Source organism: Anolis carolinensis, chromosome 2 (assembly GCF_035594765.1).
Source record: "Anolis carolinensis isolate JA03-04 chromosome 2, rAnoCar3.1.pri, whole genome shotgun sequence".
NCBI classification, from domain to species: domain Eukaryota; kingdom Metazoa; phylum Chordata; class Lepidosauria; order Squamata; family Dactyloidae; genus Anolis; species Anolis carolinensis.
Window position 1 is genome coordinate 41,311,217 of NC_085842.1, and position 27,641 is coordinate 41,338,857.

The 27,641-nt window shown below is 42.4% G+C and overlaps 1 protein-coding gene and 1 long non-coding RNA gene across 14 annotated transcripts in view; one reads left to right on the top strand and one right to left on the bottom strand.

Moving 5' to 3' along the window:
- Nucleotides 1–23,207, bottom strand: part of adamts9 (ADAM metallopeptidase with thrombospondin type 1 motif 9) — a 185,027-nt gene extending 161,820 nt beyond the window's left edge. For 2 of the 6 annotated variants that reach the window (XR_010002523.1, XM_062969684.1), the window contains exons 1-3: nt 22,575–23,207; nt 20,885–21,285; nt 17,643–17,805 (exon numbers count right to left, since the gene is read on the bottom strand). Coding sequence is in view for 5 of the 6 variants with exons in the window: in XM_062969684.1 (XP_062825754.1) it covers nt 17,643–17,805; nt 20,885–21,285; nt 22,575–22,662 (652 nt within the window). In the remaining variant the exon portion in view is untranslated. Of the gene's footprint in view, nt 1–14,882; nt 15,017–17,642; nt 17,806–20,884; nt 21,286–22,574 lie in introns of those variants that run through there. The other 4 variants (XM_062969683.1, XM_062969681.1, XM_062969682.1 and 1 more) reach the window with 3 other exon arrangements.
- Nucleotides 19,054–27,641, top strand: part of LOC103279512 (uncharacterized) — an 86,406-nt gene continuing 77,818 nt past the window's right edge. For 4 of the 8 annotated variants that reach the window (XR_506842.3, XR_010002530.1, XR_010002528.1 and 1 more), the window contains exons 1-2: nt 19,119–19,471; nt 27,041–27,091. This is a non-coding gene — a long non-coding RNA (uncharacterized LOC103279512). Of the gene's footprint in view, nt 19,472–27,040; nt 27,092–27,641 lie in introns of all 8 variants that reach the window. The other 4 variants (XR_010002527.1, XR_010002526.1, XR_010002525.1 and 1 more) reach the window with 2 other exon arrangements.

Consider the following 27,641-nt stretch of genomic DNA (forward strand, 5'->3'; position numbering starts at 1 on the left):
GAGATGATTCATAGAGGGAGATACATTGGGACAGGTAAGCTGGGCCAGAATCTATACTACCATGGCTCAATGCTATGAAAACCTGGGAGCTGTGGTTTTACAAGTTCTTTAGCCTTCTTTGCCAAAGAGTGCTGGTGCATCACCAAGCTACAAATCTCAGGATTCCACACCATCCATAGGATAGTGCCATGTCAGTTAATGTGGTTTTGAACTGCTATAATTCTGTAGTGTCGCCCAACAACATCTGGAGGACCATATTCTTGCTACCCTGCTTGAAATGGATTACACAGTGGAGAAATCTTATTTTCTTATTTTTTATTTCCAACAAGCTTCTGTCAGTTTTCACATTGGCAATAGAGAAGCATAGGCTTGCCATTACCGAATGATTGAGAACAATATTTTCCACAGTCCCCTTAAATCTTGGGAACTATGAAGGCCAGAACGTTTAAGTAAATTATTAAGTAAATGCATCTAAGAATTTCGGACAGGCAGTGAATGCCCCAAACAGGCACAAGGTGGCAGGCCTGGAATCCTAAAAAACCCTGGCTACCCAAGTCATTATGGCAACTCAACACTTTATATATATATATAATCCCTGTGTCCACAAGTATTGTTATGTTAAACTGAGAAAATGAAAGAAGGCAATCACTTCTTAGCCACACTAATCCCTTTCATTTCCACATTAACTTGTCCTTCAGAATAGAAGGCATTTTGCACTATTAAATGTGGCATGTGACAATGAAAGCAAATCCAGTGTAGTTTCAGGAAAGTTTGAGTATGTGGGGGGAGAGAGAACAGTTTCTACAATGACTCTGAGTCGCCTCGATGAAGTCAAATACGATAACTAGGAAGTTAATTATTTCATGGGCCTTCATGGAGATTATCAAATGTTAACCAATATAGCCTTGGGCAGTTACATGTGTTATAAGTTGAAAATGAATGTTTGTTAGTAATTGGCCTAAATCCAAATGGCGTTCCCATCATTTACATCTCTCCCTTGCTATACATGAAGTTTTACAGTAAACCTGAATGTGTCAACAGAATCACCATTATTTCCTCTGACTATATTTTAAAATAATTTATTTACAGCATTTATATTTCTCCTATTTCTCACCCCGGAGGGGACTCAGGGTGGATCACAGAACAATTCTCCACATTTGCTGGGGTTAGGGGCATGGAACCCCTGTGAAAGTGAAAACCCAAAAATAAACAAATTGCTATTTTTTTCCTAAGAGAACACCTCTCTAAGGACCCTTTTATGCTACCCAAAAATCTGGGAGGAAGCGGGTTAAAATAACCCACTTCCTCCTGGGTTTCAATCCCCACCCCCTCCCACAATTATCATCCCCCAGCCCCCCATTTATCCCCAAAACCTACCTGAGGGGCCTGCTAGCAGCGCATTACTCCTGGTGCAAGAAAATGAGGTCTGGGGGGGGGGGGAGGGAAATCTCTCCCTCCACCCACACCTCCTGTCACACCATTTTCTCACATCAGAAGTACTGTGAAGAGGGGCTTGTACTGTTGGCAGGCCCCCCAGTAAGGGTTCTTTTTGGGGGAAATAGGCGGCTAGTTCTCTGATGCAATTCTATGGTAATTTTCCAGCAGAAATCAACCTTCTCTCTAGAAATCTCTATGTTTCTTATGGGTGATCACAAAACTTGTGGGTGATTCCTAGAGAGAACATTTGAATCAAATTGGTGAATAATCAAATTTGCAAATGTCACAGCTGCAAATGTGGAGGGGCAACGGTAATACCATTTACTTTTATATCTCTTAATGGTAAACTGCTGTCAACATATGCTATGATATTTATTCCTTTGATGCTTTGACAAAGCACTGTATAGTTTGATCAAGTAATCCAGCATAGTTGAAGGCTCAGATTTTATTAAACGATAAAATACTGATTGAATGCATCCTTTTGAGATGGGAGAAACAGGAGTCAGGAAGTAGCTCTTTGAATTTGAATATAGGAAGCAGAGAGTAGAATAGACAGAGTTTACATTAAGAGTATGGTTGAAAGGAACATAAAGCAAAGAAAATGTTTTAAAGAGAAAGAAACTCTTATAGAAACTCATTTTAATCAGCTTTCTCCAGCCACCCGGCACACTCCAACCTTCTACCATACTTTCCCTTCTGACTTTCATACCTTACCTTATTGTTCTTATACTAATCTCTAACACATCCTACCACAATTCTTCTAGAAGTGTTTCCCAAACTTTGCTTTTCCAAATGTTTTGAGCTTCAGCTCCCAGAATTCCTGACTGTTGGCCAAACCGGTTGGGGCTTCTGGAAGTTTAAGTCTAAAACAATTGGAATGTTAAACCAAAATTTGGGAACCACTGTTCTAGAATATACATTTGTAAAAACATGAAAAACAGTCTAGCACTTCAGTGTCATCATCCAAGTAGCCATGCATTTCTATAGTTTCCTATAGAAAGGTGATAGATACATTTTCTCCTATTTGCAAAAAAAAGGAACTGACAGGAAGGCCTCTCCTCCTTATATTCCCTAGAAATGAGACAGGCCTCCCACGGTGCATCTACACAATAGAATTAATGCAGTTGAATATCACTTTAACTCCATTGTTCAATGCTATGGAATCATGGGGGTTGTAGTTTTACAAGGTCTTTAGCCTTCTCTGCCAGTGAGGGCTGTTATTTCACCAAAATGCAAATACCAGGATTTCATAACATTGAGCCTTGACAGTGAAAGTGTTATCAAACTGCTTTAAGTCTACAGTGCATATGCCCCCCAGGTTTTGGTTCAACCATACCCAATGGAAGTCCAATAAATGCCTTTTAAAAAAATTTTTTGAAGTAAACAAGAAGTTTGAAAATAAAAGGCCTCTCTTAGACCTAATGCAGCCCAAAGGTGCTGAAAAAAAGGGTGAAAATGCCTCCCAAGCCTAGAGAGCATTTAAGGCAATCCCTTTGGAATTGTGTAAACTTTAAGGTCTCCTTGGGGGTGAATGCAGCTTCCTAGCCCCACACAGTTGCCAGTCCTTGTTCTCCCATATGTGAGATTACACCAAGACTATAAAGATATTTCCTGAGAAACTCTGGAAACAGAAAATACAAATTAATATCACTGGGGGAAAAACACCAGAACCCAGCACTTAGGTTGAAATCAAAAGATAAACCCATCTGTCAATGTTATTACCAAAGAAAAGAGAAAGGATAACAGGAATCGGCACTGCAGATTGAATTTCTTTAGGTTCTATTATAGTAACTGCTTCAAACATCCAGAAAATCGGAGTATTCATAGCATTTAACGTAAGATACATATTGGCATATTACTCTGTATGTGTGCTACATTTGAAATCTTGGTGAAAATTCTTTATATCTCAGCATCGTCTTGTACATTCATGAGATGTAGGGAGGCAAACTGTACTTCTGACTTCATAGTGCTGATGTATTGCAAATGTGGAAAATTTGGGGATTTGGCCTGATTTTGAGAAATAGCATCAAATGGATTGAATATTATGTCCGGGCATTCTCAAATGTAACACATTAGAAAGTTTCAGCTACTTATAGCAAGTTTGCAAATCATCTGGTGCCAGAGTTCTTGGAAGGGAGCAAGAGAGGCAAAGTTAGGTTTGTAGCAAAAGAGACCGCCAATGAATATCCGCTATGGGCTATATTTCAGAGAAAGACACTGGGAAAACCAACTCTTGAGTATTCCTTCCCGAAGAAAATCTTGTGAAATCCAGTGTCACCATGAGGCTTGAAAGCAACATTAAGGCACACAGAGAGAAAATTCCTTGATTTGAAATCGTTACAACAACCTTCAAGAGAATCACATGTTCCTTGGTCTCCTGTTACCCATCATGTTGGGGGGAAATTAAAACACCATCCTGCAATTTACTGGGCGCTTCCATACAATCACACAATGTAACTTGAACTAGCATTAAAAATGCAGGTTTAGAGATGCATGTCATCCCCACGTGGCTGTTACTGGCCGCCTCAGTGGTGGGAGACTGGCCATATAGTCCAGTTTGGCATGACTGAGCATGGGCAGTGTCTCACAAGTCTCCCTGCATCCAATTCCCTACCAAAAAACAAAAACAAAAACAGGGAATTGTCTTTACAATCATTGCAAACTGTCCTTGTCCTTGTTCCGAATCTCTGAGGATGTGACAGAGCTTTGATAGGAAAGCCCCCTCCCCTCTCCAAAGCTCCATCACATCCTGAATGATGCAGAACCAGGAAGAGAACAGCCTCCTGTTATGGTAAGGGTGATTCCCTGTTGTTTTTGTGGTGGATCCAGGTGCAGGGAGGCTTGGGAGGCACTGCCATCCCACCTCACTGGGCTGCCTGGGCAGAATGGGATGGCTATGGGGACACCATCTGGAATTGCGCATGGTTATCCAAGAATGTGGCCTCTGCACTCACAAACTTTTTGATCTTCCTGGGATCAAACTGTAATAAAAGACTTACCCCAGATTAAAATGCATCAGCATGGGTGCATCCTTTGGATGTCCCAGGCTAATGCGAATGCTACACTGCATTATCTAGTGGTGTGGATGGGTGGGGATGGGGGGGCTATGTGCCTCCATAGCTCTTGCCACCTAGAGAAAACTGGGATGGACAACATACTATCCAAAGGTGACATATATCCAAATTTATCTGGGATACTTAGACAATAAAACTACAGTATGTTTTGTGCAGGCAAATAGTAATGTAGTGCTTAGGGCTTAGCTCCCAGCTTAACTCTACAATTATAATGCTATCATGCATTTTTAGTACCATGGTTCCATTTTATAGAATCTTTGCAATTTAGAAAAGACTACTTAGCATTCTCAACTCAAGGGTCTCACCAAACTGTAGACAATAGGATTTCTTACAATGTAAACATAGCTGTTAAAGTAGAACCATACTGCTATCTAAAATTGTGTGGTAAGAGAACATCAAAAACTACTTGTTACTGAAGGCAAGTCTACACTGACTGCTTACTGCAGTTCAAAGGCACCTAAACAGTACAGTGTTTAGGCAATGCATGTCACAACAATGCACATTGTGGGCTTTAAACCAACATAAGCAAAGTTGGGGGCTACTTCAAAATGGAGTCCATGATTTGCATCAGCATGCCTAAGTGTAAACCGCATTGCATGGTGAAATCAATTAAGAGAAGGACACTGCTACAATCTGCACTTGCATATTACAGCAGAGGGGAGGTGGGGAAAAACCCTAATTTCTCCATGGCTGTGAAGCCAGGAATCCTATGAATCCTGGAAATGATTCAAGACCAACTTTTGCAGTACACCATCCAAGCCTTAAACTGGTTCTAGGACTTCACATGGTATCACACAGTGAAATCGCTTCCTTCCTGGCAGTTTTATACTGACCCAATTGGTCAGTATAGATGTGCCCTGAGACTTCCATAGTTTATCTTCTGTGCAATGCTTTTTGTGGGAAAACAAACTAACTAACTAACCTGTAGATCAACTGTTCACACCTCTGCTTTTTAATTAAATTCTTATAAAAGCAACTTTTAATTTAAGATCCTGTTTGTATCTGAGAAATATGCATTTTGTAACTAACAATGTCGAACAGACATAAGGAGGCATAAGGAAAATAAGACATAAATTGACCCCTTCCTCATATTCTGTTCCACAGTGTTCTTGAATGGCAGGGTGGCACCATCCTGCCTCTTTTCTTATGATGGGGCTATCCTAAAACATCCATAGCAACAAAAGTACCTTTTCAGCTCAGCTTATCTCTAAATAAACCCATTATAAATCGTTTCCATGATTTCAAAGGACCCTTTGATTAAAGCTAATGAAAGCCGCTAAACCTGGAGACACGGGGAATCAAAGCTCTACTGGCATTGCCCTTTAAAAAAAAGAAAGAAAGAAGGAATTCCAGGTACCCAGCATGAGCCTCAGTAATCCAAGCTTCCCATATTCTGCTAATGTGTTTCAACCTTGACTTTATGGGGCCACTGCTAGCAACCGTTCCATTTCTGTGTCCAGTCAAGTGAGCAGCCAACAAAAGGAACCCAATTTGGCCTATGTTTCTGTAATGGGGACTCTGAAACTGAGACCATTCCAGAGAGGCAAGACTAGAAAAATATGCCAACACTTTCTATTTTTTCTTCTCTTGCAAAGTTTCAACACAAGCAGAACACTCGACTGTATTTCTTTATTTTAAACATTTATGTTACACATTTTTCCTCGGATACTTAAGGCAGCAAGTGGTAGTGTAATAAAATGCAAAAATGAAAACAGTCGTCCAAAATGACCTCACTAAATTTTAACCAAAGCAGGGCAGAATCCCTATTCATTTTTTTTTTCAAGAACTGCAGCCTTCCATTATTGTCCATTCTCCAGTGTGAAAAGACTGATGTCCATTTGTGCGACAGTTACATTTCCAGAATTTGAGGAAGTTACTTTCTGGAACTACAGCTCCTAGAGTTAGTACACCTAGGAATGCATCTAAAGAAATGTAACCCCAAAATTATTTTTTCCCCTGTGTTCTGGACAATGCTGTAATTTATAGTCACACATAGGTCGTTGTTTTTCTTTTCTGTCAGGCTAAGCAAAGTACAGTAGAATCTCACTTATCCAACATAAACGGGACGGCAGAATGTTGGATAAGCGAATATGTTGGATAATAAGGAGGCATTAAGGAAAAGCCTAATAAACATCAAATTAGGTTATGATTTTACAAATTAAGCACCAAAACATCATGTTATACAACAAATTTGACAGAAAAAGTAGTTCAATACGCAGTAATGCTATGTAGTAATTACTGTATTTACGAATTTAGCACCAAAGTATCACGATGTATTGAAAACATTGACTACAAAAATGCGTTGGATAATCCAGAATGTTGGATAAGCGAATGTTGGATAAGTGAGACTCTACTGTAGTAAAGAAATATCTACCGATAAATATTTTCCTTAAACCTTAAAGATGTTGGATGGGCATCTTTCAGAAATGGTTTAATTTTATCTTTCTGCATGGCAGGGAGATGGACTAGATGGTCCTTGCGGGTTCGTTCAACTTTATAAGATGATATGATTGTATGATTCTGCAGAAACAATGGACACTCACTGAACTGTCCTGGGATGTCTGTGTATACAAATATCCTCATATGAGTCTTGAGAGTTTCAGCTGCCAGAAAATCACAAGTACTTTTGGTGAGGACCTGAAAGACAACTTTGCCATTGGAACCTCCTCTGAAGGACCCTCTGCTCTTCTCTGCTCCCTTTAATTTGAAAAAGTTTGGGCCGTTAACCAGCAGCCATACACATGTCTTTTAATGGAGTGGAGGTACCTTCCCTTTCTTGCTATGTTTTGAAATGTTCCTAAGCTTTTGAAATCCAGTATAGGTTTAGTATCCCTTATCTGAACTGCTTCGGACCAAAAAGGTTCTGAATTTTGGTTTTTTAAAATGTTTTTTTAGATATCTTATTTATCATAACCAATTGTAATTTTGAATAAGGGATACTCAATCTGCATTTCAATGGATTTCCCCCCTATTTCTTTATTTGCTTCTTTTGTTATTTGTTAATGTGTGTCCTATAGGTGCCTTCAAAATCCCCTATTCAGCATGTGTGAACAGCAAAACATAATTAAAAAGAGTGAACCAATAAGCTTATTTTATTAGCCACTCCCAATTTGTTTTTTAAAAGTATAGACTCAATTGGGCAACCAAAATTGAAATTACAAAATGTGGACATTAATTAAAGGAAAGGTCACCCTGATATGTGTTTTGGAAGAAGGCTTGAAGTGGTCTCCAGAAGGTTCAAAAATTGTGTTTACTTATTCAAGAGATACCTGGCCTGGTTGTTTCATTTTACAAGTTAGGTTTGCCAATATATTACAACAAGAACAACAACAACAACAACAACAAGCTATGAAACAAATTGAATTGTCTTTCCTTTTATTTCCAGTGCAGGAACCTGTGCTTATAATTTCCATATTTCTGCCTTTGGTGCCAAATTTTCTTTCAAAGAAAAAATGCACAGGAACAAAGGTACTTCATTCATTGAAGTCTCACTGCAATATCAAAAGGTTGAGGTAGGAGCGATATTTTTTCACAAGGATTGAATTCACTGAAGAAGAACTGCATCACCCCCATCCTGTCAGTGGTCTTACATACAGGGTACATATACACTGCAGAATTAATACAGTTGTCACCTTTTTCTACTACAGCATCATGGAAGTCGAAGTTTCACAAGGTCATCACTGCCAAAGAGTGCTGGGTGCCTCACTGAACTACAACTGATTCCGTAATATCAAGACATAGCAGTTAAAGTGGTGTCAAACCGCACTAATAGTACAATGTAGGTGTGCATCTTTATTCTATTTACTTTGTTCAATGAGAGGAAGGACATTAAACAACAACAAAATCAGCTGGAGGAAAACCAAATGGAAATATTCAAATTGATCCAAATATATAAGAATTCAATTTTTAAACATGCAGATATCTGTTTAAAATAACTATCGGAGGCATAGTATTCTCCAAATCAAGTGATTTCGTGCCATTGAGCCCCAAGAGATTTGTGGGAATGAAGTGGGAAAGGATCCCAGGCAAAGTCCTGAAATATTTTATCACCCCCACTTCTCCTTATCATTTACTGATAGGAGGGGAAGCAAAACTCTGGCGTCAGATCCCACACATTTTGTTAAAGGCTGGCACCATGCTAAGAACAAACTCAGTCCCTTGCCACAAGTAATGAGAATTGGTGGAAGTGTCCTCCCCAATTTCTCTCTTCTCAAGAAAGGGAGGTCCCTGACCACCTTCCTACTCATAAAGGAGATGAATAAATTTAGGTCACTGGAGCAATTGGCCTTTTGTGAACATTTCACCTCTTGTTGAAAGAAGTATGACACCAGGGGATTTAAAGAACCTCAGAGCTATTCTGCTGGAATTCCTGCCCTTATGAAACCGTTTTAAAAAGACTCTGTACGTGCAGACAGCCTCCTATGTGGGAGCCAGACTTGGCCAACTGCTTTTAGTCCTCATTCCTAATATATGAGATAAAACTTCTTATCAGCTACAGGAACCAGAGCCAGACCCTGTTACAATACCAAGCAAAGGTCAGAGGAAAAGTGAAATAGAGGAAGAAGAGGGCAAGCAGTATGACACACTTTAAATCCCATAAAGGAAAAGCCAGGAAGGAAATGGAGTAAGTCTAAGGAAGGTCAACCGATAAGGGGAGAGAAGTTTAAAATCATTTCATGACACTGAGAAGGAAATTCCTGAAACAGTTAATTAAAAATACAGGCTTTAAATACAACTGGGACCAGGGAGAGAAAATGAGCACACATGGGCATGCAGATAGGGAGAAAGATAAAATTTAGATTTTGCACAATATTTGGATAGAAAAATAGAGCAAATTGTCTGCTGTATAGGAAGAATAAAAAATTGATCTATTTCCCCATTTCATACTTCTATACATGCTCCAGATTTGCTCCAGAAGGAATTTTGTGGAGTAAATGGGAAGGATGGCGGAAAGGAAGTCCATTCATGAGAACTTCAATTTAACTCTGAGGTTACATACTACATTTACAAAGTAATCAGTCTTGACAACCTGGACTACAGATGTCTTCATCTCATCCAGTCCTGCAAAATAACGGGAATGATGGAGCCCGTGTGGTGTAGTGGTTTGAGCTTCCAAAGTTGTCATGTTCCAGGTAAAGAGCCCCACTGGTGATGACATTGCTTACTCTGTGGTTGTTAGAAGGGGGCCATAATTGGGCTACTTCTCCCATCATTGATCACATAGCTGGGTACCTTCTTACAATATGAAAACAAGTGGCCTTGGTAACCAGGAAGCAATGCAGAACTTTTGCCAAGCAACAAGAACCAAGATGGATTTATGCACCATATGAGGCTCCCTTCCAATAGCCAGTCTCTCCAACCACAGTCACCTGGATGTGTCCTTTGTGTAGTGGTTTGAACATTCAACGATGACTCTGGAGACTACATTTAAATCCCCATTCAGACATGAAAATCCACTAGGGCCTCATCTATATTAGCTAGTTATTCTGGTGGCAGTATCAGTCACACGGACCGTCCCCAACCCAGGATTAGACTCCAGATAGTTCAACCGGACAGAGACCTCATTGGGTCTGCTGAACTGGCACCGTGTGGCCATGTCAGATGGCCACAGAATGATCTCCCCTTTTTTCCTTACCATTGTGGGCACCTCTGCTAATGTTAGCATGGTGCATTCATCATTGCAAGGACTTCCCACAGAGCAGCTGTAATGGCAGTGACATGGGTTCGACCTGTGCCCTCTTTTCTGAGCTGATAAGCACTGGAGAAAGGGGATGTTAGTGGTAGCCCATGGGATGGTGGACCAGATCACATGGTCCTTGTCCTACTATCAACATTCTGCTGGTTGCTCTGGAGTAGATCAGATTAATCCAGTTCACCCTGCAATACTCACCAAAAGTAGCAGAATGTAGTGGGGACAGCCAGAATAAACTGCATAATGAGTATGGTTATTAAGCCCGTGTAGACGAGCTCCAGGTGACTTTGTGCAAGTCACACTTTCTCAGCCTTGGAGGAAGGTGAAGGCAAATCCCCTCTGAACCAAGAAACCTCCATGATAGGGTTGCCATACATTGACTTGAAGGCACAACAACAACAACAATGCTATATGAATATAATTGCAGCATTGCATGGTAGAAGAGGGATTTTTAAAGGAAAAATTTTACACAATGGCTATAAAAGTGAAAAAATTGCTAGACGATTGCTATGACAAATATGTTTTTAAAAATCTCAAAAGAGATACAAAAATAAAACAATTTCTCTGTTTCAGAATTCTGAAAAAAAGGAAAGAAAATCTAGAGCTACTCATTCTCTACTTCTGTCCCACATAATTTGTGGTACAAATGCAGTTTGTGTATTTGTCCCCCCTCCCCTCCCCTAATTTACTGAACACAACAACAGTAAATATTTACTTCTTAGAAGACGTTCCACCAGTAGAAAGTAATTCTGTGCATAATGGTTGAATCCAGTCTTAGTCATGCTTACCATGTTTACTGAGACCAATGGAAATTAAAGTGTGTAATTAATTGTCCCATGAATAACATGTCCCATAATTTGTCCCATAGGTCTATTCTAAGCATGACAAAGTTTGAATCCAAGTCACCATCTGTACACATTGTGGGAACAATTAAAATATGAACTATGGGAAGGTAGGAAGTGAGCATCCGGTATTTCACAATCCTATGACTGAGATACCACACAATCATCTCTTCAGCTCCAGATATTTCACTCCCAACCTTTAAACTATACTCCATCTCCTGTAATTCTTGGACTCACACTCTAACTGTTAAGACCATCCTCTTTCTCCTCCTCCTCCCAATGTTCCTTCTCAGCAATTCAGGAAAAGAAGCAGCTCTTGAGCTGTGCAGTGAGCAATTTCCTTTCTTTCTTAAAGCTTATTTTTAAGTTCCCAGTCCCCTCCTTCTTCCTTCCACTTCCCTGCCCATGTTCCTCCCCACAATAACTGGAAATGTTTAGATCAAATGCTATTTGAAGTTCAGATTTGAAAGGCCACTCAACAGGGATGCTGGCACAGAAATGAAAAGGAGTACAACAGTTACCACAGGTTTGTGCTTGCAGTTACAGAATCTAAGCTATTCCAGCTCCACTCAGTATTGTGCATCAAGAGGACATTGTACATTTTGTCAAAATTCAAGATTGGGGTGCAATCCAATTTTACCAACAAAAAAAAAAAACCCTCTGGTATGCATACATGTAGGGCAGCGGCTCACTGGCAAAGAACATGGTCCAACCCAAAACATCTTCAAGTAGTTTTGGAAGGTATCTTCTGAAACTCTAGACTGCTAAACAAAAATGCAAACCTGTAAATGCTGTTAAAGTGTAATGCTCATCATCCATAGCTGACAGAATGCTGGGAGTTGCAATCCAACAATATATGGAGGATTGAAACACTGTCATTCAGTGTAAGTACATAAAAAGATGGGCCAGGAAAGGGACATGTTATCCTGGGTAGGTCTATGCATGTAAAAAAAAAACAAACCTGTACTCACCCGGAAGCTGGCATTAGTTGTCTTCATGATAAATGATTTCTGATCCTGGACACAGATGCGCCATAGCAAGCAAAGTTAGGGATTAAGTTCAGGAAAGCTCTGAATGTTATCTGGGGTTATACCCTAGGTACACTCAGCTGGATTGGGTTCCATTTGGCCTGATCCATTGCACACGTGGCCATCATTGTGCTGATCAGAGAAGGAAAGGGGATTTGTCATCCTCTTGTCGCCATTATTGCTTCCTTGCTGACCAAGGAATACCCTGTGAAAGCATTGGTGCCATTATTGCATCTGCCAAAGTGAAAATGGGGCACCCAACCATATGATCAAGAAGGAGGGCATCACTCTACCTCCCCCGCCTTCTTGATTGCATGGACACCACTTTATGCCTCAGCAGATGCAACCGTGATGGCTAAGTTCTTCACAGGGAACTTCTTGGTTAGTGAGGCAGCAGTGATGGGAACAGATGGGGCAGATGTGAAGACAGTCTGGCTGGTCTGTGTGATCACCAAATTGATTCAGCCCGATATGTGTGGCTGCTGTCTTGGTTGATCTGGGGCCATCTGGGAGTATAATGATCCACACTGGCTTCATATCACATAGTAAAATATAGATGTACAGTAGATGATGTTTGTTTCCAAGTACATGGGAGAAAACCTCATGGCGTTTAGTAGGGCTTACATCTTTGTAAAGACATATAAAGTTCTGTATCCAGTTTAAGGTAACTTTCTAGATCTTTAATATATATGATAGACTCCTCTGGATAAATCACAGCCACCAAATTCATCATAAATTTTCCTCAACAACTGTGATGTACAAGGTCTTCCAGGAGAAATAAGAAAAGAAGGCTGCTATATTTCAAACAGTTAAGTAGAAGGTGGGGTTTCAGTACATGTTGCTTCTCATGCAAAGAACACCTGCTGAAATTATTGCTTTTACACAATGAGGCAAACCTAAACACAAATGCAAATTTCATACAAGTGATTTTGTCAATGCATGTCCATATTGTTCAACTTCTTGCCATGCTTGCAAGGTGATCATACTAGGAACTATGATCACCTTCAGCATGGCAGGACATAAGGATGGATTAGTTGAAACTATGAGTGTCCTACTAGAAAAATAAAAGGAGAGGACAGATAGCTACAATGGAAGATCCTACCCAATCTATGCTTCTTGTTCCAAAATATCCCAATTGCTATTAAGGAAAAAGAATAGAAGAATTGGAATGCTGAACTTACAAGATTATTTGGAGATGAAAAAAACCTAGAATAAAGATTTAAAAAATGTACAAGATGTACAACAAAGAGGAGGACTTGCCATCCCAATCTTAAAACTATATTGAGAAGCAGCTATACTAAATTGTTTAAGAGAATGGAGAATTAAAGCCTCATAGTTCTTGAAAGCGGAGATTTAAAATTTGTACTATAACCACTTTCATGTTACTTACATTTACAAGATGGTAGCATTCTGAGGTTTCTTGAGATATATCTATACTGAAAAATTAACATAGCATTGAGCTATGTTAAAGTGGTATCAAACTTCATTAATTTCACAGTGTAGATGCACCCTCTCTCTTTCTCACTCTGATAATAGTTTATAGCTGCTTGAAGCTATAACAAGAGCCGGTTCCTGATGTGAAGGATAAAGCCCATTTGGAGAGTGGCACTAGGACATGATGTTCTATCACTTCCTGGGTTGTTATATTTGGGAATCACTGGCAGTGACATTGGACAGAGGGAAATGAACCATGTTTTCTCTTTCCCTGGCCACTTCTTGGATGTTATAAAAAGGGTTTCTAGATTGTGTAACAATTGCTTCATTTCTTAGTCACTTGAATCAGTAAAAGGTCAAGGAGAAAAATTAGTGTCCTCAGATTATCTTGTAACTCCTTATCTTTAACATTAAATCTTTCTTTAAAATTAACTCAAAAAAGGGTAGGATAAATCCATCTCTGGAAAGAAGTTCAAAGAAGCAACTTCAAGGACGAGTACATAGCCCAAACCAAGGCAAATCCCATTTCTGAGGCCCCCTAAGTAGAAAAAAGGTTGTGGAACACTTACTCTTCAATGCCAGTACATTTAAGAAATATCTCCTGGATGCTGGTATCCTAGAAATCTTCATTTCTAGTTAAGCTACAATAAACTCTCCTCTACTATTAACTATTACTATTACTATTACTTAACTATTACTAACAGGGCTTTAAGGTATTTTCTGCCTTTGCAATTTTATTCTTTAGCTACTCAAGTCTTGCCGTTAAGTTGTAGTGTGTAAATGATTGTTTGTTCCAGTAATGCCATGAAAGCAAACCCAAGTGTCTCTCTGGAATACAGCTGAGCTTCAAAGTGGCAATGAGATTATTTCTTTTTCTCTGGTTGGCCAGCGGCTGTGACTGATGAAGTCAGCCTTCACAAAAGGACTGTGGCAAGCCAAAGTCCAGTGATGGAGCTGACAATAGCCAGTCGCCCCCCCCCCCCACAAACCCCCATGCTTTTGGAGCAAGCCACTCACTCAAATAGAAAGGTCAGAGCAGAGGAATATGAGCAGAGCAGCCTGCCACCTATGGTGTGCCTCTCATACATCTTCAAGGCAAGGTGTCACCCGCACAACAATATAGACTTGGATACTCATAGGGAAGTTGAATAAGGATGGGAAAGTTGTTCTGGAGAAGAGAGGCACTCTTAGATTCAGCCTGGTAAGTTTTAAATCAAGCAAAGAAACAAATGGGCAAAGCATCCCTGGGGTTAACAAAGAAAACAGCACTCATGATCTTCTCCAGATGTTGGGGCAGGTAGGACAGTGAAAAGAGGCAGGAGATAAGTGGGAAAGCAACAGAAGTGCTAAATAATTTTCAAGATCCTTCAACTACCTTTGATTTCATGAGCTTCACATTCCACAGATGCGTTCTTCCAAGGGTTGCTGATGAATTGTGCCAGATCCCATGTTTCTTTCCAACTGTTCTGAGTCTCCTGCATCTGATCTCAAAGAAGGGAGCAGAGACAGCTGGAAGAGAGAAACCAGAGTGGCATAGTCCAGCAGCAACCCTTGGAAGAACAAACAATAAAAGCCTTGTGAGAGTACCATTCTCTCATCCATTCTCCACTCCCCTGTAGAATTTGGTATAAAATCACCAAGTAGAATTTGAAAAATCTCTCTTCATAACTGTATGGAAGTCTACTCAGGTCCCACTCATTATCACTCCTAATACAGTCAGTTTTCCCATCTGCAGGTGTTAGGGGTTCTGAAACCCCATGAAAGTGAACAACTCTGAATAAAGAAATTGATATTTCTTTACCCGAAAGAACACCGCTCTAGGAATTTCAAGATCTTCCAGCACTGGTTTATGGTCAACTTCTGCTGGAAGCTAACCAAAGAATTGCATTGGCGGACCTAGAGAGATATTCTCTCTAGGTCCTCCAGCATGACCAGAGAAAGCTGACCGTATTGTTGCACTTGAGGTCCTAGAAATTCCTAATTGAACCTTTTGATCTAATCAATGGATTATCAAATCAGCAAAAGTCAAACCCACGAATGTGGAGGGTTGACTACAATTCCTGTGATAATCTTAGTGCTATTATCTCCACACACAGATTACCAGGAATGGAACTCCTTCCTTCACTTCACGCCACAAATGAATGTATTGCGCTGATAAACAATGTAGAGGCTTTTCTACATGCAGGATGGCACAGATAAAAGATTACCTGCCCTTGGGATTAAATGAATTGGAAATTATTCAGAATCAGCATTGTAGTCATAGCAGGGAAGGGGGCAGAAATGCAAATACAGGATAGAAGGGAACAGCTCCACATTTCTCTGAGATAATGAGATGTATCTTCTCCTACACACACATTAGTAAAGGCGACTGATTCATTGCCCTCTAGAACTACTGACACACACCTTCACTGGCTATGTACCAACATAATGTTGCCACCTCTGACACATGGAGAGTTCAGGCAAATCTTTTACACATTTATGGATGTCCAAGACGGTTTGTGCCAAGTCCCTCATTTGGCAATGAAACAAATGCTGGCCATTCTTCCCACTTGAAGTCCCGTCTGACTCTATGATTCTAAGGGTGACGGTACACATGCCATTTAAATCAGTGTATAGTTTCATCAGCCTGCAGGCATCAATGCAACACATGAAGGCTGATGAAATTTAACCCAGGGTAAGCTGTGTGATGCAGCTGTATACCTTGTTTAAAAACCACAGGGGAAAATCTGAACCCTGAAGCAGGACTCGGGTTTTCCCCTGTGTTGGAGCAGTATAGATACCACCAACAATTCATATGTGGAATCGGATGGTGTCCCAACAGCCATCCCACACTCCCTGGGATCAAGCAGCCTGGGGATACAGGGTGGCTGTTCTTCCTGATCTTTGCCCCCACCACCAACAACAACTAAAATACAATGGGATGTACCTGATCTCTGACAGCCCTACTTCCTGGTCCCCTCCAAGTGACCAGCAAGGCAGGGACCTGGAAGTCAACAGGTAGGAGATCAAGGTACATCCACTTTCACTCTGTTTGGTGCAGAAATAGGTGTCTGGAAACCAGGCCCATTCCCAGCCATGTTTCATGCCAGGTCAGAGCTACATTTTGTGCCTGTGTAGAACCAGCCAAAGAGAACAGCAACAACAAAAGTACAACTGGGGATATTATCGGATTGCACTATCTTCCTTCCTGAAATCCTATTTTAATCCCGAGATTTTTCGTAGGCAAACTTCTGATGTAACATTATTATCAATATTATGGGGGCCAAATTATGAGTTTTCAGATCCATATCCTCAAAGAGAAGGGGAAAAACATAATTTTTGAAAGGTAATTAACTAAGTTTGAAAAAGCGAGTTTTGTTGGGAAGGGGGGAGAACTATTTACTTTGCTCACTGATGAAATGATTCCAATCAGCAGACATGGACTTGGGCTACACCTTTACTGTAGAATTAGTGCTGTTTGGCACCACTTTAACTGCCATAGCTTAATGCTGTGGAATCCTGGGATTTGTAATTTGATGAGGCACGAGCACTCTTTGGCAGAGAACATTAAAAACCTTATAAAACTGCAACTCCCATGGTTAGTCTTCTCCCTGCAGCCTGCAATAGAAGAGTTAGGGGACATTCTGGAGTGTGGGAAGTGGCTACTGGGTGGTGCTAAAGCAAAATTAACAGGACAAGTTCTGTTCCCCAAGCAGAAATCTGCTTCTAAGATATTGTTACAAAAATATTTATGCCAAAGGATCATATAGTTGTAGGGTGAAGTTTCAGATAAGTATCACAGGAGACTGCACTCCTGTTGTTTGAAGGAGAAAGAGGGCACGTTCCCAGACACAAGCAGAGTGGAACAAAAAGAATGTTCAAACACAAGGGATGAAAGGTGGAGTTCAAAGTGGCTGAGCTTTGCCTTAGGGTAATCAATAATGTTAAAGCCTAAAGCCATCATAACTGTACAGTTGTATCAGTTTTTTTAAATTCTGGGAAGATATTTTAGAGCTCATAAAAGAAGAAACAGCCCACTTAAAACACAACTTCATATCAGATGTAAGATTCCATGCCATATGACGTCTTGTGCATAGTTATTTTATTTTCTCCACACCCAGACCAAAAGGTTTGGAAAAATCCAAATCTGAAGTACCTGAAGTGTCACAAGTCTGCTTGTCTTCTGGCATTAATGTCGGGGGTAAGCTGCGTCGGTAGACAACGTGCGGCTTTTTGTGCTCCTCTTCATATTCTTGCTGGCCTGGTGTTATAAGGGGCTCTACAAAATACTCTCCAGCATGAGATCTGAATGTGCCTAGCTGAAAAGGAAGGAAGAAAACATTATAAAACATGTTGTGGAACTACACAAAAGACAGCAACATAAAACTCAAGAGATCTATTTCTAAATTTTCTGCTGATAGCACAAAATCCACACATTTAATGCACGGAAAAAATGCTCTGCACCATTCTCTTTGGCCAACTGTCTCATCTTATACTGTAGTGCCAGGACTGAAATCATGAAACTTTCCTGATGTTGTTGGAATGCAGCTCTTAGCATTCTTTATCATGAGGTATGCTGGCCAGGACAGATAGAAGGTGCAGTCTAACAACCCTGGGAGATATCATATGAGTTCAACCCTGGTCAAATGCATATTATGTCATGTATTCCGGTGTTTAAAAAAACACACCGGAATTTGCTTCTGCACACTGCAGGAAATGGCCTTAAAGCTTCTTCATGTTATCACAAGGAAGCACATTATCACATGGATATTTGTCTGCCATCGCTCTCTCTGAATTCTTGATGGACTTTTCCAAACCAAACAGGGCTAAACTATCTCCTGAAGTGTTCAGCAAATGACTCAGTTACTAGACCAAAGGGGTGCAATTAAGGTATAGTAAGCAAGAAAGGAGAAATGTTGAAGTTCCTCTGCTTTCATTCTTTTCACAGTCAGCTTCTAAAACAAGCTCTATCTGAAATTATGTAGAACTAGCTACTGTGGTGCTATAGTTTGGATGTTGGATTACAATTCTGGAGACCAAGGTTCAATTCCTCACTCAATTATGGAAACCACTGGGTGATCTTGGGCAAGGCACACACTCTCGACCCCAGAATATCCAATAATAGGGTTGCCTTAGAATTGCTATGTGTCAGAAATAACTTGAAAGTATGGAATCACAACAGTGCCCAGGGAGGGGCAATTATTATTGTACCCTCAAAATGACAAAATAGAATACTGTTGAATGAGATATTCTTTCTTCACATGATGCATGTTCCTATCCAGAAAATAATTCTGGATCTTCTAAATAAAGACTCAGGAATTACAGGGACTGGCCAGGGGAGATTGCAAAAGAGCAACATATTTCTAAAGGCTCATGCCTCAAAACACATGCACATTCTTATGGAAACTTTCACATAACAAACCTGCTCTTTTTACTTCCTGCTGTCCCACATCCCTATTTTTCCTTCCCTAAGCATGGAGGGAAGACCGCATTTTTGACATTTCTGTCTTTCCTTTCCGCCTTAAGCCTCCAGCAGGCAAAGGAGTACAGAGTTCCTGAACTCCCTTAAAGTTGATCTCAGCAAGAAGGCAGAATGCCCAAGTTGGGTCAGTGCTTCCTCCATGAGGAAGTGGGTGTGAATGCTTCTTCCCCCTCCTCCTCTGACCAGCCCAGGAACGTGATGATGCTTGCCTGGAGGGCTGGAATAACATACTCCCACCCTCCCGCTGCTTTTCTCTACACAACCTTGGGCTCCCTCCTCCTTCTCTGCCTCCGCCCACCAAAGAGCAGAACATCACAACAACAACAAGCACTCTGGGTTGTTTTAACTACTGCGCAAGCAGCACCTTGGAGGGACGAAAGAGAATTTTAGGGTGGCAGAATTGGGTTTTCTGTCCACGCACTCCTCTTTTATTTCTTTTTGCTGTGCTACCTGTAGGGCACTACCACTGAGAACCCCAACAAGAGCTCAGTTTTGCCTGACTGGTAAGTACTGGCTAAATTTAGCTTCTTGCATCTCTGCCTCTGGGACAGAGGGGACCATTAGGGGGTTCAGAGATGAGAGGACACATTCTTCTTTTCCTCTCAGTTCCACTTGCAGGAGGGATCTTGCATATGCACAACAGAAAGCAGTGTCATGTGCTGTTCAGTTGGAACTGAAATCTACTTAAAGTGTCAGCTTAGAAGCTCTTAAAAGTTAGAGGAAAGGAGGTGCTTCCTAAACTGCAATGTGACAAACCCAAACAAAATTCAGCGGCTTTTCGTAGTTTGAAATAAGTTGTTGGAATAACATTCATTATTCATCATCACTGAAAGTGGGAAGGGGTGGTTCTAAGAGTGGAAGTGGGTCCCATTGCTGTGAAATTCCACTTAGGATGCAGAGTTGAGTGTCAGCGAGGGCAAGAAGAGACTCTTTTCTCTAAAGCCAACTTCATCTCACTAGAGGGAGAGGGAGAAGCCAAGAAACAGCATGATTTTGGGTTTGACTCCCTCCACCTTAAATGGCTCTCATGCTTCAAAGCACCACCCTTGTTTGGGGTTCTGACTGGAGACCCTCCTCCCAGTCCACCCTCCCTCCTCTGAAAAGCCGCCTGGGGTAATCCCACCTCCTTGCTTCCGCTCCCACTGCACTGTTCGCCTCATGTCAGAGAACCCCCGTTAAGAGTCTCCCTGTGTGAAGAAAAGAGTACCTGCCTCTAATGACCTCTGGAGGAAAATGCTGAATTTGTTCATTAATGCCACTCCCCGCTCCTCCCCTGTTCCCCCTCCTTTCCCATCAATCAAAGTGAGCCCTCCTTAAAAGCAAAGCCTTTGATTCTTGATCTATTGCTTTTGCCATGGACTTCAATTATGATTCCCTAACTCTGGCTTTGAGGGAGATACTGTATGTTCACTTGAGGACTTTGAAAACTTTCAGACAAAAAGTGGGGAGGTCTGGAGAAAGTAGACAGCTTTGATAGCCAGCAGTACAAAACTCCTTTTAAGAAAGAGAACTGTCTTGCTTTACAGTATGACCCCAGTGTCTGCAGGGGATATGTCGCTGGACTTGTGTGGAGAAGCAAAACTGAGGATAATAGTAAATCCTATCGAATCAAAGGACGTATTGCTCAAGACTACCATAGAGTTGCATTGGACTTACAAATAACCTATTTTGGATAAGTGAAACTGTGGATATTGGTTCCGCATATACTGGGGTCATACTGTATTTGAATATGCTCCCCCATCCCTCTGATATGAAGAAAACCATAGCAAACTGGGACAAGGGTGTTTGTGCCCTGTGATTCCAGATCTCCCAGGGAGGTTCAACTTCAAGAGTTGAGGATTAAGAAGAAAGATAAGTGGGTTTTTAAGGCAGAAGCAAACAAACTGAGTCCAGCAAACAGTAAGACAAGCACTTACCATCCCAGAACAGAGGCTGATGACTGCTATGTGTTGGGGATCCGTGTTGACATGTCCTTTATAAAAACAGTGCTTAATGTTGCTTTGCTCCTTAGTGTAAAAGTCTGTTTGGTTAACCTCAGGTTCTCCAAGAAAATTGACAGTGAAAAGAGGGGCGATAAATCCTGAATGGGCTGTAAGGTTGAAAAAGAAGTGCTGCCCAAAGGCTGTGAGCTCGTAGTGTGCTTGGGTGGTACTAGAAGAGGAGGAGGAGGAGGAGGAAGCATCCGGGCTCTCAACATCCCAATGAAGGCTCCGCTTCTTCCTGTGAAAGTGGTCTGTGGTAGGGAAGGGTTCTCCAAACTCGTTCACCCTGGTGGGCGTCACGATCTCGTACTCACTCAGAGTCTCCAGTGGTTGAACTGTGAAGAGTTAAGACACATCATTGTGAATTGATACATGAGTGTGCAAACTATCTGATATAATGTGTTGTCGAATGCTTTCATGGCTGGGGTTTTCTCTCCTGATGTTTCACCCACATTTATGTCAGGCATCCTCAGAAGTTGTGAGGTCTGTGGAAAACTAGGCAAGAGGGGTTTATATATCTGTGGATAATCCAGGGTGGGAGAAAGAACTCTTGTCTGTTTGAGGTATGTGTTAATGTAGCAATTGGCCACCTCAGTTATTCAATGGCCTTGCAGCTTCAAGGACCAGCTGAAAGACAATAGCGTGCAAAAGAACCAAAACTGGGCCATCTCTTCAACTTCAGCCAACAGCTGGGGAAAGATCTACCTTGAAACTGTAGACTGGATGAACTTTCTCCAAAGTGCTGCTCCTATCATCTCACTCTCTCTATAACTGAAATAGGCTTACAAACAGACAGCAGTGGAAATAAGAAATCCCACTGGTTTAGACCAGTGGTGCAGAAAGTGCCTGCAACAAATTCAGAATAACTTTTTTGCCCTTATGTAACCATGCCTCAGCGTAGTGAGCGGCAGAAATCATGCACACAGCAGCACTTCCAGAACAGAACTCAAACTCAGGCGGGATACTCAATACAGTTTTGCCATCCTGACAATAAAACATGTCCAGGGATGAAGGCAGTGAGCTTATCTCCTAGTAAGTAGAATGCCTTAGGAACAGACCCATTAAACAGCATCTTAACACCCCATAACCCATCAACCCAGATCTCTTCCCCCAGGGCATACTGCACTTTTCAACTGTGCCTCCTTGCCAACCTGTAAAAGTTTGCTGCTGACTTGAAATGCAAATGCCAAGCGGGAGGCCCACCACTTCTTGGCTTCTTCAGCACTTTGGAGAACTAATTCCGACTCTGGGCCCAAACTGTCTTCCTCCCTCGAGAGGCGGAGCCGCCAGGAGAGCGGGGAGGCTCGGGGCGCATCTACACTGTGCAATGGGCACAGTTTGACACCAATTTTAATTGCCAGGGCTCGATGCTCTGGAATCCTGGCAGCGAGGGGTGCTTGGTCTTTCGCCTTCTCTGCCACCGACAATCCCACCCCCAGGATCCCACCGCAGTTAAAAGCGGTGTCAAACCGCCTCCACTCTACAGTGCAGATGTGCCCTTGCCAGATTCAGAGGAAGGAAGGAAGGAAGGAGGGGAAAGTGGGGGGCAAAGAAATGCCAAACTTTCCTTGCAAATAAAGAAGTCCCTTTCGGAGCTTTTCTGCTTCCCAAGCCAGCCTCTTACCTTGTCCTTGCTGCTTCCTCCCGGCTGCTTCCAAGAAATCCTGCAGGAAAAGCGTGCTGAATCCCACCGCCCAGAAGACCAGCTGCATGGTGGTTGCAAGCGCTCCGCTCGTCCGCCCCCCTCTTTTTGGCAACCACCAAAAGAAGAAGAAGAAGAAGTGGTTTTTCCTCTCCCCTTCCTTCGCCTTCTTGGGGAGGGGAGGGCAGCTGGAGCCCAAACTTCAGAGAGAGAGAGAGAGAGCTGTTCCTTCCCGGCTTGGCCCCCTCTCCTCCTCCTCCTCCTCCTCCTTCCTCCTCCCACACCTTCCCCTCCTCCTCCTCCTCCTCCTCCTCCTCCTCTTCTTCCCGCAAGTTCACTTTCCCTTTATTCAACGTGAGGATCCCTCTCCTCCAGCTGGGCTCGTCCCGGGTTCGGCAGCGGCGACAACTGGGTCGGGAGGAGCCGAGAGAAGCGGAGGAGAGTCCGAGGCGCCCGCATAGTGCAGCCGGGCGCGCTTGGAGGGCTGAGCCTTTTGGGAGAGGTGAAGGGGCTGCCTTCCCTCCGCACCCTCTCTCTCGCCCTCTCTCTTCCTCTCTCTCTCTCTCTCCCCCTGGTCCCGAGGGCTTGGGAACTGGTTTAGGATACTGGAGGAGAGGGGCGGGCAGCCAAGGCGCCCCAGGTCCCGCCTCTCTGGCTTGGGAAGGAGGGAGGAAGGAGAAAGAGCAAGGCGGGCTGGGGGGGGGGGGACCCTGCTCCAGCTCTTCTTGGGAGAGAGTGGCACCCTGCCTTGCACCACCAAGGCCTGTCCCTGGTTTAGTTCCCCTCCCCACAGCACAAGTCATCTGCGGTGGAATATAACCCTTCGCACCCACTCCAAAACTTTCTCCCTTGAGAGCTGCATCTACACCAGTGGCTCCCCAACTTTGGTTCTCCAGATGCTTTGCACATCAGCGCCCAGAGTTTCTCCCTGTTAGCCAAGCTGGGTTACTAGGAGTTTGAAGTCCCAAACACCTGGAGGATCACAGTTTGGGAACGCCTGATCTTCACTGTAGAATGAATGCAGTTTGGCACCTCTTTAACTGCCAGGGCTGACCTGGGAAGGAATCCCACTGGAGCAGGACCATAGCCAGAAAAAAATGCTGTGGGGGGGGGGGGGGGGCCTTGAAACTTTTCCTTAGCAAATCATGAAGAGCAGTTCAATAATGCAAAATAATTTCGAAATCAGGCTCCATCGATAAACTTCAGTAGACACTCATGGGGATTTGGTTAATCAGTTAAAATTCATGAGTAAACCAGTTTTTTTTTAAATAAACTGAAAAATTTCAGGGGCAGGTGTTGAACCCCTACCCCCCCCCCCTTCCTTGGCTACAGCCCTGCAATGGAGCATTGCAGCACACCAAAATACTTGGGAGTTACTCTGAACCATGCTCTGACTTACAAGAAGCACTGTTTCACTATCAAGCAAAAAGTGGGCACTAGAAATAATATACGAAGGCTGACTGGCACACCCTAGGGATCACAACCAGACACAGTGAAGACATCTGCCCGTGCACTTTGGTACTCTGCTACTGAAATGCATGTGCAGTATGAGACACATCTCACCACGTTAAAACAGTGGATGTGGCTCTTAATGAGACATGCCACATTATCACAGGATTTCTACAACCCACACCACTGGACAAATTATACTATTTAGCCTGTATTGCACCACCTGACATCCACCAGGAAGTAGCAGCCAACAGTGAAAGGACCAAGGCAGTGACATCTCCGGCCCATCCTCTGTTCAAATATCAGCCAACACCTTAAATCTTTGTAGTGTAGGCTGGATTATAATCCCAGAGGCCTACAAAACTTGAGCCATCCGGGTGAGTCTTGAAAAACTCCTTTGAGAGAAAGGATGCAGCGACATTAGGCATGGGCAAACTTCGGCCCTCCAAGTGTTTTGGATTTCAACTCCCACAATTCCTAACAGCCAGTAGGCTGTTAGGAATTGTGGGAGTTGAAGTCAAAAACACCTGGAGGGTCAAAGTTTGCCCATGCCCAATCTACACTGTAGAATGAATGCATTGGCATCTGCCAGGGCTCAAAGCTATGGAACCACGAGAGTTGTAGCTTTATGAGGCACAAGTAATCTCTTTAGTGTAGGCTTCAATATAATCCCAGAGGCCTACAACCTCTCCAAAACTTGAGCCACCAGCATGAGTCTTGAAAAACTCCCTTAAGAGAGAAAGTTCTACGTTGTAGAATGAACACAGTTTGACCCACTTTAACTGCTATGGAATCATGGAATTATAGCTTGGTGATGCACCAGTAAACTCTGTTGTGTAGGGTCGAATAAAATCCTAAAGATAGACTTGAGCCACCAGCATGCATCCATCTTGAAGAACTTTCTTCCTTAAGAGAGAGGCACTATCTGTACTGTAGAATGGATAAAGCTTGGCACCACTTGAACTGCCAGGGCTCAATGCTATGTAATTATGGGGGTTTGATAAAGCACAAGTAGCCTCTGTCATGTGGGGTCGAATATAATCTCAGAGCCTTTAACCTCTTCAAAATTTGAGCCATTGTCATGTGTCTGTCTTGAAAAATTTCCTTCCTTGAGCATGGATTGGAAAGAGAACTCTAAGAATCGGAATGGGCTACATAGTAGTCCAGAATAGAATCAAATCCACAAAAGGTAGTCATTGTGGTGTTTTGTATGTGTCTATGGTTTCCTTTGTGTGCATCTCATCTTCATCCTCTCCCAGTGAGGCCACTTTGAGGCGCATCTACCCAGGCCACTTAGGTTGGTGTGAAAGCAGTTAAGAGGGATGATTACTGTGAGGTCCTAGTATCTGTTTAAGAATTGGATGTGCTTACAGAAGTGGTTCTCAACCTGGGGTCTCCAGATGTTTTTGGTCTTCAACTCCCAGAAAACCTAACAGCTTGTAAACTAGCTGAGATTTCTGGGAGTTTTAGGCCAGAAACATCTGGGGACCCCAGGTTGAAAACCACTGGCTTACAGGGTGCATCTACACTGTAGATTTAATGCAGTTTGACACCACTTTAACTGCTGTTGCTCAGGGCTATGGATGCATGCCTTGTGTCTTGGTGAGGTACCACCACTTTTTGACACTGAAAGCCAAAGATTTTGTAAAACTATTTCATAGCATTCAATCATAGTAGTTAAAGTGGTGTTAAAATGGCCTTGAACCGGTTCCAGGATCGGCAGTATCTTCAGTTTACCAGATGTAGCCCTTAATCGGTTTCACCATGTGATGTGGTTTACACTTAGGCACACTGATGCACATTACAGACTCTGTTTTGGGGTATCCCTTAACTTTACTTATCCTGGGTTAAAGCACTTTAACGTGCTTTGCTGCATATGTATAATTTAAACACTACTCTGTCAAGCTGCCTTCAAACTGCACTAAGTGGTCAGTGTAGGTGTGCCCTAGGGTTGGTATCATCCAGTGCTGTAATTCATGGTGTCACCCCATGGACCCCCTCTGTATCAAACCATACATACAGAATCCTTAGTAATGTTTTGTGTGCTAATGTTACACATAAATCATAATTCCCGTACATTACTAGATCTAATGACACAATAAAAAACAATAAAAGACAAGCAGCAACAATAAAATCAATTGTTTGAAGTACATGCAGACAAAACCAGGGCATTATTGTATTGGGATAATAACCACAGCAGTGACCAGCAATCATGTGCATTAGAAGATTCAAGAAATAAATCAGCACGGGGTTTTAGCCTTGTAGACATATTGATAAAGTACATGTATTTTTTTATTATACTTTGGAACATGGATACTTTTTGTTTTAAAAAATCAGTTTCTTCTGCAGTCCACTAGTGATGCCGTTGACTTCTCTTTTAAAAATATTAGACTCCCCACATCAGTATAATTTCTTCTTTTTTAAATGAGAAGTGACTTCCAGGCTTTGGAGCTGTGAAGCAGCAGCCAGCAAAGTTTGCCCAGATTTATCCTTCCATGGATTAAGAGTTAATCTGGAACGATCAAGCACTTTATTAATACTTTATGGAGTGTGAAAACCCATTGTTGTTTTTGCTGAGCTGGGGTTGTCCTACACCAAGCAAAAGGCAGCAAGAATGGGTTGAAACCCCCTTTTATGTTTACACTAACTGCATTGTTGTACTTTTAAAACATTAAAGATGAAACTGATGACTTTCCTTCATCAGTGGGAAACGCTTTTTTAAAAGTCAGCAATCCTACTACAAAAGGTAAGGTTCCTTGTTTAGGTTTTATTCTAATGAAAGGTAAACCATATTTAAACTGAATTTAATTCATTGGAATTTATTGTTGAGTAAACGTGTAGAAATCAGAAATGGTATAGTGGTTGGAGTGCTGGACTACGATACTGAAGAACCAAAATTCGAATTCTGGCTCAGCCATTGGAAACCCTCTGGTAGAGTTGTGTGCAGAATTTGATTCCCCTATTTAATTTGTTTATTTTGTATCTTTTGTTTCTTCGAGAGCATGAAACAGGAAACCACCTCCCACTACGGAAATCACCTTGACACGAAGGTAAGCAGGAGCGGGTTCCAGCTCCTGGCCTGCTTTTTTGTATCACAAAGCAAGAGGTGCTTAGCTGGAAAGAGAGGGCATGTGTGGTATGCAGGAGCGCCCATGCCTGCCAGGGCCTGAAGCCAAGCGCCTCTTACTCAGTGCTTGGCTACAGGCTCTGGTAGGCATGGGCGCTTTTTGGGCCTGCACAACACACACACACTCTTTCCAAGAAGAGTGCATGTGTGGTGTGCAGGAGTGCCTGCGCCTGTTAGGGCCTGCAGGCCAGCTTCTCCTCTAAAGTAGAAACAGCAGGTAAAAAGAAGCCTCTTTAGAGCATGCACCAAGAAGGGGAGCCTGGTTCCCCCCCCCCCCATAATGGGCCCATAGAAAACCAACCTTTTGACACCAGAAAGTGAAAACAGATATCTGCCCTCCCAATTTTAGGAGACTCCCAAGAAATAGATTGGAGCCCCCATCAAAAGCCTGGACACAAAATGGGCCATGGTTTACCCCGAATGCATACGTCTACCTACTGGGTGATCTTGGGCAACTTACATTCTTTCTACTT